The following is a 13,666-nucleotide window of genomic DNA, read 5'->3' as shown; positions in this document are numbered from 1 at the left end:
ATATGCAGAGTGTATTTTTTCAGCGGGGAGCATTCGTCAGCGAGCCCGCGATTCTTGTGAAGAGGACGAACATGGGCAGCCAGGTGTGGTCCATGGAGAAGCTAGAAAATAAGTTAGTCGATATGCGGGACATGTACGAGGAGAGAAAGGATCCTAATAATTGTCAACGATTACCTGTCATTAAGGTAACCATGCTTCGATTCTCGAATCAAATAACAGTTACAGGAGGAACGTTTTGTATAATTGAATTTCTCCTCGAAACAGGACGAAGTGCTGGGAAAGACACAAGACCCGTTCTACGAATCCCAGGAGAATCACAATCTTATCGGAGTAGCGAATATTTTCTTAGAAGTTCTGTTTCACGACGTTCGGTTAGATTATCATACGCCAATTATCAGCCAACAGGGAGAAGTCGCTGGACGACTGCAGGTCGAAATTAGTCGCATATCCGGCCACTTTCCTCAGGATCGCATGTGCGAGGCAGCGTCCGAATCGTCGACGGACTCGACCTCGTCCGAACCCGAGGATTATTCTGGATCGAGTCATATCATCTGTCGCGTGACGATCAAACAGGCCACCGGGTTACCGTTGTCCCTCAGTCATTACGTGTTTTGTCAGTACTTGTTCTGCGGCCATCCGGAGCCGATCGTGGTCCCAGCCGTGGACAACTCGGAGCAGCTCAACTCCAATTGCCAGACAGGGCAGAGGGACTCTCTGGCGTTCAAGTTCAATCACACGAAAGATTTCACCGTGCCCATAACGGAGGAGTTCATGGAACACTGCGCTGGTAAAGAACCCTTGAATCGTAATCTCACGAGTGGGCCGCCAGGTTGAATAGAAAGAGTCTCTCCTTGGCTAATAATAGCAACTGTGCGGCTAGCGACTGTCCCGCTGAAATACCCTGTAATATATCTCTAACGTGTCTCTGGTACTCTTAAACTCTCTAACTTTAGACCTTACGCGCTAATATCTAGCGTAAACTTTGTAACAGACTCTCTGTACTCGTTACACTTTCTCGAGACTCTGATACGAGATTCTACGGCCAACATTAATAGAACGATCGTGCACAGACCGTCCCTAACGGTTTCACAGACTGGTGATCCATGTTCGGGGCAGAGTAGACTTCCAGAACGCGTTAAAGATATCCTACAGGCCCGTACTGCGCTGAAACTTTGTTCCTAAATTCCTGTGTTTACCTTTGAGACGTTGCCGACCGATTTAGCGTTTCATGCCTTGAAAACTAAATTAAGGATAGGTGTATTCGACGAACTTAGGAGTACGTTTTCCCACGCAGAAGGTGCCTTGAGCATAGAAGTTTGGGGCCATCGAAGCGCCGGTTTCTCACGAAGCAAACCTGGATGGGAGGTCGAGCAACAACTGGCCAAAGCCAGATCCCTTGCCGATCGATGGTCGGAGCTTACGCGGAAGATCGAACTGTGGGTGGAAATTCAAGAGCTCAACGAACAAGGAGAGTACTCGCCTGTCGATGTAGTTGTAAAACAGGACACGTACACCGGTATGTAACGTTTCGTTGCTTCTTCGATTGCGGCAACCCTTGTGTAACGTGAGCTCGTTTTTCAGGCGGTATTTATCAATTGCGTCAGGGACAACAACGGCGAATACAAGTTCGCGTGAAACCAGTACAAAATTCGGGAACGTTACCGATAATCTGTCAGTCAATATTGAACATAGCTGTCGGCAGCGTGTCCGTGAGGAATCGTCTTCAGATTCCATTGGACAGTTACCAGGACGAAGACTTGAGTGTATTGAGAGAAAAGTGGAGCGAAGCCTTGATGAGAAGGAGGCAGTACTTGGATCAACAGATTCAGAAACTCATTAACAAACAAGGTCATTTAAATGGATAAGTCGTACCTTAGGATTAATCAGAGTTTATTTATCTTTTCAATTAGAATTAGAGTCTCGAACAATATTTGTACAAATGCTACCCAAGAGTACCAGTACTCTTACCAGTACCAGTAATAGGTTTATTATTCTTAGTCTCTCCAATTCTTTCTGGGAAGAATCAGTAATAGTTCAGACTGTAGTAATTACAAATAGTGTGGTTCTGATCCAAGTTTCTTACAAATAGATAAACAAGGTCATTTAAATGGATAAATCGTACCTTAGAATTAATTGGAGTTTATTTATCTTTTCAATTAGAATTAGAACCTCGAACAATATTTGTACAAATGCTACTCGAGAGTACCAGTACTCTTACCAGTACCAGTAATAGGTTTATTATTCTTAGTCTCTCCAATTCTTTCTGGGAAGAATCAGTAATAGTTCAGACTATAGTAATTACAAATAGTGTGGTTCTGATCCAAGTTTCCTACAAATAGATAAAACAGAACAAGATATGGAACGAGAACAGAGCCTCGTGGACCAGTGGGTCAGTCTGACGGAAGAACGAAACGCAGTTCTGGTTCCTGCGGCAGGATCTGGAATTCCTGGAGCGCCTGCTGACTGGAACCCTCCAGCGGGCATGGAACCGCACATACCTGTTCTATTTCTTGATCTCAACGGTACGTTGAAGAATTTGATTTTACTATTCTCTGCCGAATGATGTTTCCCTTATCGCGAAACTTCTCGCGCTTGTGCTCCTTTTTACGAAGAAAAGTTTAACTGTCTTTGGGAAATCGAATCTTTCCGCAGCCGACGATCTCACGACCCACCAGTCAGGGGAGGAAGTTTCCGTAACTGGACTGAACTCCATTCTGCCCAAGGAACACGGCAACAAGTTTTACAATTTACCTATAATTCGACGCATAGAAAAGGACGTATGTGCCATCGCTGCTTGGGACTCCAGTATACACGACAACATACACTTGAACAAAGTCACGGATGGTAAATTGCAACGACTGCATTCTACCGTAAATTTACGGTGGATTACGGCTAAAGGGAGTTACGTGTTACAAATGTTTAGCGTGTTTGTACTTTCTCGAAGGGTGTAGTTCTCAAAAGAGAATATACACTTAAAATCTTGATTCAAAGTATAACCGATAAAGTTATGAAATTTAAAATTAAGCAATGGGACTATCCGATAAGTATTTTCACATTTTCTTAAATCTTTCTCGGGATCAGAAGGCTTTAGAACCAGACTAGACTGCTACTTAAGTGATGACCCAATTAACCTAAATCCACCGTGAAGATTTTCACATTCCGATTCTAGAATTCTCGACTGATGGAAAATGTGTTTCAGCGAACGAACGAGTATTTCTGATCTTAAAAACGACCGTGCGTCTATCGCATCCGGCGCCGATGGACCTCGTACTCCGCAAACGATTGGCCTTGAACATTTATAAAAGACAAAGCATCACAGACCGAATCTTCAAGAGGATCGTCCGCACCGACTGCTTGACCCAAACAGGTGTCACCTACGAGGTCGTTTCCAATATACCAAAGGCGAGCGAAGAACTGGAAGATCGCGAGAGTTTGGCGCAGATTGCTGCAAGCGGAGAGGACAACAGCTTGTGCGATGGCGAGACGTACATCGGTAAGTCGTTTCATCGAAATCCGACAACTTTCGATCGTCCTTAAATTTAAACTCACCTGTACGTTATTCATTTAGAGAAATATACGCGCGGTGTTTCTGCGGTGGAAAGTATTCTTACTTTAGACCGATTACGACAAAACGTCGCAGTGAAGGAATTACTGCAAGCACAAGGTCAACCGCTTATGCGCAAGACAGCAAGTGTGCCCAACTTCTCGCAGGTACTACTGCCTCTTCGCCGTCTCGGACGCACTGTATGCTTTTCGTTTAATTTGTTTTCTTCTTTTTTAATTTTACTTCATAATTCTTGTTATCATTTCTCATTCTCTGAACCCGAACGTTTCTCTCCTTTTATTAATTTGGAAAAAAAGAAAAAAAAAGAACAAATAGTTATCCGATGATTTTAATTAATTTCAATTACTTTCTAAATTTTCTTTGATTTTCTGTCACTGTCGTTTGTTCCAAATTGTTGGATCGCATGTATGCATTGATGCGTGATTTATACGACAAGTTAATGCTTACAGATCATGAGAACCGACGCTTCGATGGACTCGTTAAACGTGACGCGTTCCGAAAGCGTGACCGATCTCAACAGCGAGCTGAATGGGTTGCTGCATTCGCGGCGCGCTTCTACGGGCCATGCCAGGAACGATGAGAACTTCGTAGCCACGCCATCGAAACCATTTGGAATCGGTAAGCACACGTTCGTTTCGTGCGGATTCAATCTTATGATCAGAAACTTTCAAATAATAAATTCATTACTATACGTTCTATGATTTCTTAATTGCACACCTTAGTAGTGAACGAAATTACTGACATATATAAATCCTATGCAATTTGTGTACTGAACGTGAACGTTAAAACTAATTAAATATTGGGAGAACTTTGGGGAATATAATTTATGAAATCATAGAAGATACGAGAAATTTTAATTGGCGCTCAGTGAAAAAAAAATTTGATAATATATACAAGTAAATCAAAGATTTCAATTTGTCTAATTATTCACACAAAATTCACTCATACATTCCATTCTCTCATCCATTAGTTGACTATTCGTTTTGTAGTAATCCATTTTATTCGAAACGATTTACACATCATATATAATTTCTTAATGGTTTAGTAACACCGAATTAATACGTGACTGTTGTTCATAATAACTTTTAACAATATCCAACGGTACTACCATAAGTACGCCAACAAAAAGGTAATTTGAAGGTTTTCCACAAGAGAATTCTTTCGCTCTGCAAGCATTTGCCATGACGTTGACCACATAGCAAACTTAGTAAACAAATTTCTTTTTTAGTTCTTATGCTATGACAATATTTGTTTCACACTCTGCTCGACGCAGAGCTTGCTACGAACGCAGGATTTTTGCTAAATGGATTGCTACTTACATAAATTTAATGAATTGGTTATAACGTTTTGTTTGGGATTTTTATAACTTACTATCTTATGCAAATTCATCATTTAATGAATGCGACATCTTAGTTTGCTTAAACTACAATGGAATTATTCAAATAACGCTTTAATGAATTTAATGGCACTGTGTTTAAGGACCCTAGTCTAGAATAATATCAATTTACGTTTAAATCACTTCTCGTTGCCTTGATTTCGCTTTCTTAAATTATATTCGATAAAGAATCTATAATTCGTTTTTGAAATGTGGCTTATGCAGTGTTTTTTGATATTATATATATCACCTTGCCATGATAGTCACTTTACAATTTGCCCTAGATTGTCTAAAATTCCACTGTTACGTCTTCCTTTGGTATTGGATATGTTGGTTTTGGATAAGTGGAAGAGAACACCGATTCACCTATTTCCTTTTCTGTTATTTTTTTTTTAAATTAAAATTCATATCATTCTTCACTGGCATTTTCTTGTATTGTGTCTACTTGTTGCAAACTAAGTCCGTATCACAATTTTATAAAATCTTGGTAAAACATTGTTACCATAAAGTTTGCAGTTCAGAAACTATTAATTGTTTCTAGTATAAACATAGGACACTGTGCAAGGAAATTACTGTCGCCTAGAACAAACACGATCAACAGTTTCTCACTGTCCTCAAAAATGTTTGGTAATACCGGTCTCCCTATTAGCAGTTACCACTTACACTGGAATTTCGTACTATTATATTTACAGCTTCTATCATACTGTTATGTCACCACGCTATGTTCAACTTTTCTGCACAATCTTTCAGATCAGTTGAAAACATTACAGCTTCCTAGACAATGTACTACCGCGATCGCTCTCGCGACTAAAGAGAGTTGAGCATGGTAATAAGAAACCCACTTTCTCAGATCCGCCTAGCGTTTTAGCAGCGACATTTAAGCTCTACCACTTATATTACCGTATCTAAGACGTTAACGAACTTACAAATAGCGAATTCTGTAGCAAAATTCACTGACGTTGTTTTTGACTAATTAATGTATGCAACTTATCTGTTCCTCTGTTTAACACTACGTCTACTACTTCTACAACTATTTCGGCCCACGCAAGGCTCCATTCTGAACTCAGGTAAAATGGAGTCTTGATTGATATTTAATTGATGCCGTTACAGGCAATGACAATTAGTACATATGTCTCGTGAGTGGTTGAGTCTGTCTGTTGTTTAGTTTTTTCCAGTAAGCCTTAGTGTGTCCACAATATTAATTGCTAACTAGCAATGTTCAGAACCAGAACTTGTAATCAGAGTCTCTTAACGTCTTTCGCGTTATACCTGCCCCAGTGAAATAGAATTAGTGAATAGAATTAGAACAACGTTTGTTCACCAGGTTAGGAAGTACCAGATGCTTGAGGAATGCTGCGCCTATTTTGTTCTCTGCTTCGATCAAGCAAACCTTGCATATGCTCCAGATTCTTTGGTATTCTAGTTCTGAAAATTGCTGATTGTGTTTCTGTCTGGATTGAACGCTATTTATTTGCGTGAGCAATGTGCTACTTTTGTTCGATTATTGAGTTTCTGCATGCGAATGCGCTCTTTGTGTCGGCAAGTTTATTCACTGAATTGCTCCTCCACTGACACTTTATGCAATGATTTGTGCGTTGTTGATCATGGCTGATGTGTAAAACCATCACCACCGCGTAAAGGGAATAATCTCGTTTTGCTCGGTTTTTACCAACGTCACCATGCATAGAAATCATTTTCACTAGCACTCTATATTCACTATTTATATATACTCACTATTCGCAATCTAAGGCATGGACCTTGAAAGATTCTTTCGTAAAAAAGTTTTTCATTAGAATAGAAATGATTTCTATATTTCGCCCTCTGGTAATTTGTTAACAGCACATGTTTCTTGTTGCGTTCGACAAATTATCGAGTATGTAAACGTTAAAGATATACTAAGAATGAACCAGTGTGCATACAATACTTTACGATTGCACATAGTTAAAAGAAAAGAAATGAATAAAGTCGCTTGTAAAGTGTTTCTAATTTACCTGTTTCTACCTGTGAATGTGCTATTAAGCATTATCTTAGAAACAGATGTAGGTTAACTGTATCATATATGTGTACATATATTTATACATATACATATCTATATATTTATATGATTAATAATTGTAGGTGGATTCACTTTTGAGAAACAATTCAGAATTCTTTGATTAAATATACGATTTATAACTATTCGAAACTCACAGGAGTAAAGTAATAATAAATTTATTGAAGAAGCTAAATTGTTTTTCACAGAAATGAAAAAAGAGGGAAAAACTTATGCCTTTGTAAGTGCAAAAATAAAATCAGGTAATGCAGTGGAGAGATGAAATTCATTTATATGAATGCAAACAGCAGTCCTTGGAGAGATTTCGGCTAATAAGAAATTCCCCTTTTTCTTTCTCCATAGAAAGACTTAGTTTAAAGTCAAACTGACAAAGAAGAACTAACAAGCAATTTCGAATGACGTAGAGAACAAAATTTATAATGATTAGTAATGCATGGAATTGTCGTTTCAAAATTAGTAAAGCATGCTTCATAACAGTGTAGTTTATAACACTATCAAGTATAGTAAATACAAGATATCTATTGGAAACACCAAAATATTGACTTTAAACTAATCATTCTTGTTAATATATTTATAACAAATTCACAATGTACGTTACTTTGCAAAACATATCAATCTCTCTGTTTCAACATACAATTACTAAATGTTCTTATCAAGTGTTTGGTCATTAAATCCTTACCTGTGCATTTTGGATTTGCATTCAAATGGCGAGTTACATTTCACCTGTGAATACACAGGGTGAAAGTGCAGTCTGTTCGATCAGATATTGAAAAAAGAAAAACTTAAAAACTGTGTTACTCATGCTGTTTCTGTATCATAATTACTTGTACATTGTTCGCGTGATTGTGTCGATATGAATGTTTCTCGGTCTTCGAGTCTGACACGACATGCAAGTGTACATTCGTCTGGTTTGTCTCACTATCCAGTGTTCTCTTGCCCGCAGGCATGATTTATAACTGTATAAGCCTGTAAACGGCCTGTAAAGAGATATGTTCACTTATGGCTCGCCATTCAGAGGAGAAGAGAACGTAGTGTTTAGCAATCAACGAGATAAAGAGTGCCATGTAATCAGTACGTCTATCTCCTTTCAGCGAGACCAACTTTCCTGAATCTCAACCTGAATCTCAACTCATTGACACGTCTGCAACAATCCACCTCTGCCAAGTGTAGGTGACACTCGTTGTTGACCACTCTTTCAAACTGATTTAGTTTCTCTGCTGGGAGAAATGCGTAGAAACATTGGCAAAAGAGCTGAGATGTTGATCTTTTACAGACTCCAGATTGCGAATCCTCTATTCACTTGTTCAACATGATTCTTGTACCAAAAATTCTTTGCAATAGGAAAACCCTTCTCCGTTGATCTCTCAAACACTTTACACCTTTCTCTGTCATAATTGTAGCATATTGAACCTTTGTCTTTTTCCTATTATATGCTACAGCTGTTAATGAATATCATGTTACTGCCATTTTATCACTAGTCAACATTAATGTTAACATTTTAATATTTAATTCAGTAACTTAGCAATTGGATTGGTATTAACAAGTCCTTGAAAAATCAACTTGGCAGGGAAAGGGTTAGGCTTCTCAGCGGAGAAGGATTTTTAACTTATTAATTGTAATACCTGAGACTACTAACTTCTAGCAAGTTTGAAAGAGTCCATTCGATCATTCTCGTAGTAATTAGTAGATTCTTTGGTTTCCTTACTCCTTAGTTTGATTATTATGTAGTATAAGTATAGATATTTGTTAAAACTGTAATTTGTTTTTTGTTAAGTATTGTTCTTTTTTGTTAATTGAAACGTCGTAGTTACTGTTGTTCTGGAATTGCAGCCTTGCTGTGCCAAGGTGCAGTGCGTAGTTCCATATGTGTTCAATGTTTTTATTGCTTACAATAATTTGTACCTTTTCAGCTCTGTTTTATGTTTACTTCAGGCTGCCTTATATTCCACGTATGCGCTTCCTCTTCTAACCCTAATATTTTATTGCAACACTAACTCGCATACTGAATAAGACGAAACCTTAACTAACACATCATTATTACACATAGAAATTACATTCTATTTGAAGCATCTGATGTATTCTGTAAACTGATGTCCAAAGAATCATCCAACTACACGCATTAGAAATATCATCGATAAAAATATGCAACAATTGCAGGGAAAGATAGTCGAATACGTGGAATATATATTCTTATCCGTTTTTGTTCTTAAGAACAGCATGGGTCCTCCTTTGTTCAATATTTTGTACAATCACAAGTTTGTATCAGAACCGACCTGGCACCTTTAGTATAATCAACTCATTATTGTTGATATCTACATAGTTACATAGAATGTACATGGAAACCCAAAAAGAAAAACAAATGCGACCAACAACGAAATCTGTATTTATTGACTTTCTTTATTGCGGCCAGATCGGCCCTGATATTCCATAAGCTATCACATTTTTTACTTGCGTTCATTACAGCCATGTATCTTTTGTTAACACATACTCGTTCGTTTTAGCATCTCCAAATATGGTGGGTAGTAAACTGGGTTTACGAATGACTACGTTACACGAGGAAACGTCGAACGTGGGGAATCAGCTACCGACGCCTATCAACGATGAGGACGAGGAAAAAAGCGACGCTGACTACTCCGAATACGAATCCTACCAGGTAGTACACGTTCTATAGTTGTGTCACTGCGTAAACTTAATGGTGAACGCCTCGAATCTAGTTTCTCCGATACGAGCCCCTACCATTTTGGTTGCTGCAGACATTCTCCTGCATATCCATCATTGTAGAAGCGAAATACCGTGTTCAAGTACTTGGCAGTTTGTTTTAATTATCGTCAAACAATTCTTAAAAGCATCAAAAGCATATGACACACGATTACGTTCAGGCAACGGCGAAACCAGTAAAACCACTAACTTCTTCACGCACACTGGATTCTCTCGTCGAACTTCAATCGACGAAGATCAACACGCCAAGCATGAGCAGCAGTGGTTATGGTTCCCAAGCCGTGTCCACCACCAACTTGACGTCCGAGGATTCGCTCTCCGTAAAGTCCATCAGCGTGGATGAGACGCCGGACCTGGAGTATCGGAATCTGCTGGACAGCAAGAAGACGGAACGAATGGACAGCTCTCTGGTGGAGGAAACGCCGGAAGAATATATGGGCGAAGTGGCCGCAGCGCTGGATAACTTGAACGTGATGGGGAACAGTTGCACCGAGGGTTAGTAAAGTAGCTACAAAACCAAAAGAGGGATAGGTAGCCATTTTTATTTCAAGTCAAGGCCAATAAGGCTTGAGGACACATATAGGTGAGGGTCATGGGGTATAGTTGCACCAAGAATTGGTGAAACAACTTTGAATTTACTTGAAAGCGGGGTGGGTAAAAGCGGAGATCATTTTAAATAGAGCTGAATACTATTGAAATGTTTTCGTAATGTGCAGAGCATACCAGAAAGAACCTGGAAGAAACAGGTGCCTACGTAGACGCCGACATCGATAGTCCAGTTTCCTCGACGAAAAGCGACAGCGATGCAAACAGTAACGCGAACAACACCGCGAATAACAACGCCAACAATAACGCGAACAACAACGCCAACAACAACGCGAACAACAACGCGAACAACAATGCGAACAACAATGCGACGCACACGAGTACTGTTCAAAAGAAAGACACAACGAGCCATGTTCTGAGCAATCGAAGGAAAAGCGACATGGAGATCAGTCAGACGTCGAATTCAGGAGAAGACAGTCCATTGGAGGGTAGTTCGGTTGTGCACACGAAATTGCCACCGGGCAAGGTATTAATGAATTCATCCTAGAATGGTCCCACTTTAATCTATCTATCCTAGAAAATACTTTTTATTTGACCTACTTTTTCATATGTAGTCAATGAGAGATTAAAGCGGAACACATACCCATGTGAACGCAATATTAATTTTAATCTTGATCTCGCGATATCCAGGTAGTGCGACGAAGGAAAGCTTCTGCCAATACAGGAAGGCCTACCAGTTCTCAGCACAGGGCTTCGTTCCCCATGGTCCGTCCACAACTTTCGGAAAGTAAAGCTGCAGCGCGACTGGAACAATCTATGCAACCTAATATGCCCTACGAAAATGGCGACAACAGCTCCTCTGAACGAATCGATGGTGCGCGATTATTTTCGTTTGAACGTACGCTTTGAGTTACTTTGCGCTCAGACGTTAACACTTGTTACTCGTCTTTTGGTAGCAGACGACGTGAGCGACAAGAGTTCGGCTTTCGGTTCGAGGCACGACTTGAGCAGAGTCGAGACACCACTCCCGGATTGGGTTGTAATCGGTGAATCGGTGTTGGTTCGCCCGTACAGTTATTCCGGAGTCATAGCGTACGTTGGCCCGACAGAGTTCGCATCTGGGACGTGGATAGGAATCGAACTTGACGCCCCGACTGGTAAGATCTGCGTTCACCAAAATTCTTGGCTTCTTGATTGCACGCTCTCCTCGATGACACCTCGTTTGAGAGAGTATATTTTATATTCTTAACACCTTTCAACCTATATTGTTGAAACGATAATAGCTTCGGTAGCTATTTCTATGAACATTTCTAAGAAATCAAGTGTTCAAACAAACAGTAATTTTGTATTTGTAATAATTCTTCTTCTCGTTCCATCTAGACACCAATTTTGCATACAAAGAGAATCTGATTGTTCTCGACTGGAGAAGGAATTAAAAGAGAAATAAAGATTTCAGTGTGCAAACAATTTTACTTAAACAACTCCGTTTGTCATTGCAGGCAAAAACGATGGTGCTGTGAACGGCCATAGGTACTTCACGTGTCGACCGAAATGCGGGATTTTCGTCAAAGTGGACAAATTAATTCAAGACAAACGAGGCAGAGCACTTAGGAACTACACTTTCACTCTTCCTCAATCTGCACCGATACGCAGAAGCGTTAGCAGAGGTATGAATATTATTAATGTCTTACATCGTACCTGACAAAATCAAAGCACGTTTTTCAATTACCAGATATTTTGAGTATGTTTGTATAAAGACTTGGACGTGAATCTGTTAAATTCACCAGGAAGAACTTGATCGTATGTGATCCTTCCGTATAAGTTCCGCGAAAAGATATAACGAAGGCGGATGAGACTCCATTAACCACTCAAGGCCACTGTTAACGATCGTGAATGACACGAGATACGACTTGTCCCTTTACTTCAATGGAAAAAAAGCAAAAGAGAGACAGAAGAAGGGATAGCGAAACGTCATAATGCGGATACTAATTCGGTGGCCTTGAGCAGTCGAGTTTGATTCGACTTCAATTCCTCGAGCAGTTTACTACATTGTTGGTCTTTTAGGTGAGGGTTTACATTCCTTGCACCGAAGTCGGAGCCGAGGAGAAGGCCTCTCAACAACAGGCACACGATCTTCTCCACGGGGCAAGTAAACGGATCACACCCGCTTCACCGTAACTTCGTTTTACTAATAAGCCACTAAATATCCTAATTGCTACATGCCTATGATATGTGTAGCAGCAGTGTTTCAGTCCCTTAGACATTAGGGCAGCTATGGATTATTAATACTTATAAATATTACTTGAAATATTAGGTCATTAATGTGTATCACACAAAGCATGGGATGTTCCCGATTCGAGCAGAACATGCTGAACGAGAAGCATAGTATCTACTTCGCATTTCAGTAGAGTAGAGGGAGTCGATACATAGTTGGTCTTTATGTATCGAGAGTCAGCGACGATGTTTTATGATTTGTATGCATTCCACAATTTTACTTTTACGACTGGGATGACGAGCCATTTACATTTTACATAAGAGAGGAAGCATCGTTTTAGTTCGCGATTTAACGAATTGTACATTGTCTAAGGCTGTCGAAAAAGGGAGAAGAAAAACGAAACAAAAGTCGAGTTTGATAATGATTTTTTTCCCCCCCAAAAAAAAACCCAGAAGCCTCGATCGTTCGTTGCGTTGAGGCGCGGCTGCAATTTAATTAAATATTCCATAGCGGTTAAGCAACCAATAATCGCATTCACGAAATCAGAAGGTATCGGCACGAACGTGAACACAGTCGCCGGTGAGAATTGGCATTTTTTTATAAACCGTCACTGGTGACAACAGACAGACACGCATCACATATACACACTTACCGCGTACACGTACACGCATACACACACTCTCCAAGATTACCCGACGGGGTAATTTGAATCGTGGAGATGTGCCCGATATATATGGAAGGACGAACGCCCAAAATCCTTTAAATACGATTACCGCGTTGTGTAGATTATTTAAAGATTTTATATGTATACAATTGTTTCATATATTGTATTTTTTTAGCGAAATCTGTTAAGTTCCTTTTTATTGTAACATACATCCTCTGTCCACCATTGTGTTATTACGCGAACGTAACACGGATTAATTTATATATATATGTACGGCGCAGTTCGTCGAACGTGCGCGTTGCACGATAACAAAGTTAACGTCGGGTGACCAAGGCCCGTGGGTTCGTACAATCTTCGAATTCGCGGGCTGGCCAATGGGTTTTCTTTTTGACATGCAACGTGCCACGTGGTATAGGATCGCAATACTAGGTTTCGTAAGTTTTTTTAGGTAGTAGAAAATCGAATAAACGAGCTTGCTTCATTGTGTTAATTCGCGGTAGGTGTATCGATTCGAGTTTCGTGGCAGACGA

The 13,666-nt window shown here is 39.9% G+C and overlaps 1 protein-coding gene across 9 annotated transcripts in view; it reads left to right on the top strand.

Annotated features, from left to right (window-relative positions):
* Positions 1-12,884, top strand: part of LOC143154719 (kinesin-like protein KIF13A) — a 201,053-nt gene extending 188,169 nt beyond the window's left edge. The window contains exons 12-28 of one of the 9 annotated variants that reach the window (XM_076326670.1): positions 24-185; positions 265-787; positions 1,295-1,516; positions 1,582-1,848; positions 2,340-2,522; positions 2,653-2,844; positions 3,200-3,493; positions 3,569-3,711; positions 4,015-4,183; positions 8,085-8,159; positions 9,495-9,646; positions 9,873-10,206; positions 10,428-10,783; positions 10,948-11,131; positions 11,214-11,414; positions 11,757-11,924; positions 12,322-12,884. In XM_076326670.1, the coding sequence (XP_076182785.1) occupies positions 24-185; positions 265-787; positions 1,295-1,516; positions 1,582-1,848; positions 2,340-2,522; positions 2,653-2,844; positions 3,200-3,493; positions 3,569-3,711; positions 4,015-4,183; positions 8,085-8,159; positions 9,495-9,646; positions 9,873-10,206; positions 10,428-10,783; positions 10,948-11,131; positions 11,214-11,414; positions 11,757-11,924; positions 12,322-12,410 (3,714 nt within the window). In that variant the 3' untranslated portion in view covers positions 12,411-12,884. Of the gene's footprint in view, positions 1-8; positions 186-264; positions 788-1,294; positions 1,517-1,581; positions 1,849-2,339; positions 2,523-2,652; positions 2,845-3,199; positions 3,494-3,568; positions 3,745-4,014; positions 4,184-8,084; positions 8,160-9,494; positions 9,647-9,872; positions 10,207-10,427; positions 10,784-10,947; positions 11,132-11,213; positions 11,415-11,756; positions 11,925-12,321 lie in introns of all 9 variants that reach the window. The other 8 variants (XM_076326674.1, XM_076326668.1, XM_076326669.1 and 5 more) reach the window with 8 other exon arrangements.
* Positions 12,885-13,666: the final 782 nt, after the last annotated feature.

The sequence above is a fragment of the Ptiloglossa arizonensis genome, chromosome 1 (assembly GCF_051014685.1).
Source record: "Ptiloglossa arizonensis isolate GNS036 chromosome 1, iyPtiAriz1_principal, whole genome shotgun sequence".
Classification (NCBI taxonomy): Eukaryota; Metazoa; Arthropoda; class Insecta; order Hymenoptera; family Colletidae; genus Ptiloglossa; species Ptiloglossa arizonensis.
The sequence above is the reverse complement of the archived record's forward strand: the minus strand, read 5'-3'. Positions and strand labels throughout refer to the sequence as shown.